This window comes from Amphiura filiformis, chromosome 18, assembly GCF_039555335.1.
Source record: "Amphiura filiformis chromosome 18, Afil_fr2py, whole genome shotgun sequence".
NCBI classification, from domain to species: domain Eukaryota; kingdom Metazoa; phylum Echinodermata; class Ophiuroidea; order Amphilepidida; family Amphiuridae; genus Amphiura; species Amphiura filiformis.
The window spans coordinates 53,900,054-53,905,469 of NC_092645.1; the positions used below are offsets into that span (position 1 = coordinate 53,900,054).

At 39.2% G+C, this 5,416-nt stretch overlaps 1 protein-coding gene across 1 annotated transcript; it reads left to right on the top strand.

Annotated features, from left to right (window-relative positions):
* The first annotated feature begins 3,760 nt into the window (after positions 1 to 3,760).
* On the top strand, positions 3,761 to 4,720 carry LOC140139228 (dopamine receptor 1-like). Its single transcript, XM_072161008.1, has one exon. It carries the CDS (start codon positions 3,761 to 3,763, stop codon positions 4,718 to 4,720), a length of 960 nt encoding a protein of 319 aa, XP_072017109.1.
* The last annotated feature ends 696 nt before the right edge of the window (positions 4,721 to 5,416 follow it).

Sequence of the window (5,416 nt, forward strand, 5' to 3'; positions counted from 1 at the left end):
TGTACTTTTTAACACACATCTTTTTCCCGTATTTATTACGCTACTGTCGTTAATATCATTCATTACGTGTCTCTGCGTCGTTTACGCGTGCCATGGCGTAGTGCTGCGTTACCCGCGCGGTATCGCTGCGCTACGCGAGCGGCTTGGCATTAGATACGCCCGTGCGACGCGCAGGGCTAGCTTAGTAACTGACTCCTTGTTTTGTTTACCTAGTATAGCAACGGACCACATTTTCACTGATTTTGAGGCCAATTCTTGACCGTTTTCAACCAAATTTTCGCATTACCGTCTCCGTATATTCCTCGATCTCCCGTATGAATTTGGTGACATTTGGATCGAAACTGACGGAGCCTTTATGTGCATACATAGATAGATACATACATACATACATACAACATTCCCCTATTTATAGTAAGATTACACTGCTCCATTGTAATTTCGTTCTGGTGCACCAGAACGAAATTCAAATTTAACGATATTTTTGCTAAACGAATTAATCTGCAAGAAATATTTGGTACATAAACATTATGTAGCCAGAGGTATCCAGTGGTGTAAAAATCTCAACTTTTTTGGGAAAAGTGGGGGATGAGGCTGTGGATCACGAAATGCCCTTTAAAAGTAGAAGAATAAAAAAAATTATATTCGTTGCTAAAAAAATCATCATTCAAAATTAGTAGGCCTTATGATAGCCACAGCTATTTAAACAACACATTCAAATGAACACTAAAATAAAATGCTGAAATGTTCAACTATACGACAATTGCTTACTCACAGTGGCGTAACCAGACATTTTCAATTGGGGGTGGGTGGGTGGGGGCAAGCGGGGGCAAACATAATAAATGAGAGGCAGGCATCGTTCATGCTGTTTGGGTTTGTAAGCGCGTCAACACCCTCGTCGCACTGGGCGACACAAGTGGTGGGTGGTGGGTGGGGTGGGTCTGAGGAGTTATGGGATCTGCTTGGAAGGTGTCCCCGGAACATTGGCGTAGATTTCTTTTTGACATTGGGGTGGGGTGGGATTGAAAAAAAAGGTTTATGGTACCAATGCCATATTTAAGCTATTAAAGCTGGTGACATAATAGGCCAATGGTACAAAAGTGGAATAAATGCAATTTATTTAACCTTAAAAATTGGGTTTTTAAGGTTAAAATGACCAAATATGAGGTTAATTAATAACTCTCAGAAGTAGGCCTAATTTACCTTTTTCAGGGGGGGGGGGCAGGGGGAAAGAGCTCCTCCCTAGTAACGCCACTGCGTATTCATGATAATTGAAAGACCGTCAAAAATATGAAAGAAAAACTTTCCGTTACAATTTAAACAATTTGTAAATCGAAATAGACCAAGGCTTACGACCTAAGACCTGCTCTGAGACAGGGCTAAGAAAAGCCGCTGTAAGCCTGGTCTAACAGGCTTGCGTAGACTACGGCTACAGAAGACTGATTTCGAGAAATGCAAATTTTACTGAAGCCTGTGGCTAATCCTACAAGCCTGACCCACAGGCTAACGAAGCCTCGAGGCTATGGTAGCCGTGCTTCGGGAAACGCGTTTTCAGTTAAGCCTGGTCTTACGAACTCTTAAGCCTTGAGACTAGACAAGCCAACTGCTAAGCCACCCGTCGAGAAATTCGCCCATAATGTTTAATACATGTTCCAGGGTGAAAACATCATGTAAAGTTGCGTATAGTTTTGTACATGTTCAGGGGCCAAAACAAATCTTTCACAACTTTTCATGACGTTTTCACCCTGGAACATGTATTAAACATTATAAAACCCTAAAGGAACTATACGTAAGTGTATACATGTTGAGGGGCCAAGTGGACTTACGGTCTTCTTGCGCTCAGGTCTTCAATTTCAACTCTCATCGCTGATTAAACTTTTACAGCGCGATGCGAGTTCGTAAACATCCATCTCAGATGTGAATCAGACTTTGGACGATATGTGACGTGTCATGTCAAAAGGAGACACTTTTGGGCAGGTTATCAATTTTGAGGTTTTTAAATATCTTAAATATAGAGATACTTTGCTCCACAACGCCGTTTTCCCCAATGAAATCGGACATTCCTAAGCGAAGATATTGAGTTTGTAAGTTATGGTATTATAAAATTGGAAATTGAGATATTGGCCTTTAAATATATTATTGACAATGTTGAGAGTAGGAACTCACCTTGAAAAATGTCTCAAAAAATACAAGATGCCAGTTATATTCCGGTTTGAAACTATCAGACAATATTTTAAACATTAATAACATCACAAATTCGCAACAAACCCAAATTGTGAAAATATCACCCCGGGCAGATTTTTGGCTATTTCTCCATTTACGACGCTGCCCAAAAGTGTCTACTTTTGACATGACACGTCACATATGTTCCATTGTTTAGAACAATAGAAACCGGCTCCAACTGGACAGAATCTCCTGGAACCGCTGGTCGAGTTTTGATTTCATCCCTTCCCATTATTGTACTATTAATAATCCATGACGCCTTGTATCAGCGTATAGGATTATCGGTTGTAATTTGGTGAAATCTGTTGAAATGCCTCCTTACCTTAGTGTATAATGATCAGTGCTATACGTACTCTATATCTTTGCTAAATACAGTAAATAACATGATTTGCACGATTGTTACGAGAAATTATTTGACTAAAATTATAAGAAAATGTTCGGCAAGACGAGTTATAGCAAAATATATAGCTACTTTTCCCGACCTTTTCCTATCGTGCCTTTTGTCGTTATTATATCTCTTCTTGATCACATCAGCGCTCTTTTATGATCAATGGAATTGATTGGGAATAATATTCAGAACTAATCTCATTATTAAAGATCAGAATCAAGAAATGATCAAAACATGTTTAAAATGATTTCCCATGGGCTCATATAATATTTTTTTACAAGCAAATATTATTTATAATATACCATATCTATATGATCTATGTACGACCGTGTACCATTTCTAATAAATAAAACTTGTTCTTTGGAACAAAACGATAAGCAACTAACGGATTAAATTTCTTATGACAGACCTCGGTGCTCCATCAATTATATATAATTCAAGACTGAAATAAAAAGACTAGCTTGCGTATGACGTCCTGTCAACAAGACCGAAAATATCGTACTGCGCAGGTCAGCAACCAATCACGTCGCGACTTTACCCTGACGTCAGACGCAAACTAGTCTTTTTAATTTTGTCTTTGATTATAACAAATATAGAAAAGGTCAGGTAATTATGATATTGGGCGTTCTTGAAGACTCTTATTTTGACATCAGATTGCATTTCGTTCGTGTATTTTTCATCAGTAATCCAAATTTTCTTTTGATCATGTAACTGATCATGGAGCTGGTAAATCCGGGAAGAGCAATAGATTACGTAACGCAATATGTCAGCGCTCAAATCGAACACAATAGAACAATAAACCATGCAGTAACTGACCATGATTGAAGGTAGAAAATTATGACTGGCCACACCCATATAGTGATTTCGAGTGCGCCGGAGTATTGAAGCCGTTTCTGCGTTCAGCTTGTGAAGTGCTTGGTTGTGGAAGAAGATACTCTGCATCTCGATCCTAGAACATTCAGTCAAGCTCACTGGTTCAATCAACGAAGACACAATAAGCAGGGAATGCTATACAATAGGAGTCGATGCAGTTTCAGAATAGCGTTGATAAAACTGTAAATGTATACTGACTCATCCGGTGTATATTGCAGTCTATTATGTCAATACCACATCTTTCTGGCTAAGTTTTGCTGGAACAGTAATTAGACAAAGATGATTTTCGCAATTGTTCTGATATTTCTTGCTGTTGCTACCATTGTTGGAAACACATTCTGCTTACTTGTACTTCGTCAAAACGTTGACGGAATTAGCGATGTCGTAAGCATCTTTATGAAAAGCCTAGCAGCAGCGGACTTATTCACTGGCATCTTTACGATTTCCCCAGCAATAGGACCGGCAATCGTTGGCGATTGGCCATACTCGTACACTTATTGTGGCATCAACGCTTTCACACAAAACCTCTTTGGTACTTGTTCCATTTTTTCTCTGATTTCGGTAAATGTAGAACGATATATTGCAATTGTATACCCACTACAGTATACACATTTGGTAACAGCTGGCAAAGCTCGCATCGTCGTCATCAACATCTGGATATTTGCCACAGGGTGGGCTGTTCTACACGTGTTTCGACCAGGACAGGTTGTTAAATATCACACAGGTATTAAAATGTGCGTGGCTGATCCAATAGACCCTGATGACAGTGATGTTACAAGTGTTATCTGGGCGATGGCGTTCTTTGCACTTCCATGTGTTGTAACAGTAGGCATGTACTTGCGCTTATACTGCATATCAAGAGCTCATGCTCGAAGAATTGATGCAGATGAATCTGTTGTTCGTCAAGTAGAAAATAATGTAGCGGCTCGGTTTCGTAGTGTCGAGTTTAAAACAAGTGTAACATTCTTTATTCTAACTTTACTGCTTATTGCCACATACATACCAATATCCGTGGTGATTGCTTTGGATAGTTCTGGAGTTTTATTCCGCAGATCTACTAGCAAGCCACTAGAAGGGACTGTTGTCGCTTTGTGGTTGGCTAATAGTTGCATTAACGTTGTGGTCTATTCAATACGCAATAAATCCTTTCGTCGTCGTGGAAGACAACTACTTGGAGTTCCGTCGATAGAAAATGACTCAAGCGTAAGAGTGTCTGCAATTACTGGACATACCAATTAAATCCATTACGTGCTGCTTTTTGGATGCTAAACCGGACAATAAATGATTACACATTGGCGTAGTTAGCCCTAGAAGTCCCAATGGACCAGCCACCACTGGTAACAGATACCTCGTAGCACTCAAGAATATTCAGACTCGGTTCATCGGTCCAAGCTGTGAAGAGACTTCATCCAAAGTAAAATGGTTTCCATATGTTCTTGGAGAAAATGTGGAATTTTCTTCAGTGAACAGGAGTGCCTTCTTCCTGCAAAGACCATTTTTATGGACATTCAACTGATGGAAAGTGCAAACGAAGACGTAGAACAAGGACTGATCTTGATCATCTTGCTTAATCAGTGTACTTCGGTTATATTTATAAATGCGCTTTTATAAATACGCACGTGACCATCTCCGCGCTGGCATAACATCTTATAGAAAGTAAGTCTCGAAGTGACCTTCTACATAGCGAGTGGTCTTCCTATAATTCGAATGCCAAAGCGGAACAACATGAGACTGATGTGCAGCAATATTGTCTATTTTTTTTCAACTTTGTGATTATATTGTAAACATGTTCGTCGTTGAATATTTTTTCCGTCGTCAAGTGCTTTCAAAATGTTTTTGATAACATATTACAAATTCGGAATTGCAAAATGTGTAACAATTTTGCAATTCAGTTAATACTTAAATGTGATGATATTTATCTACAGAGTTCCTGTA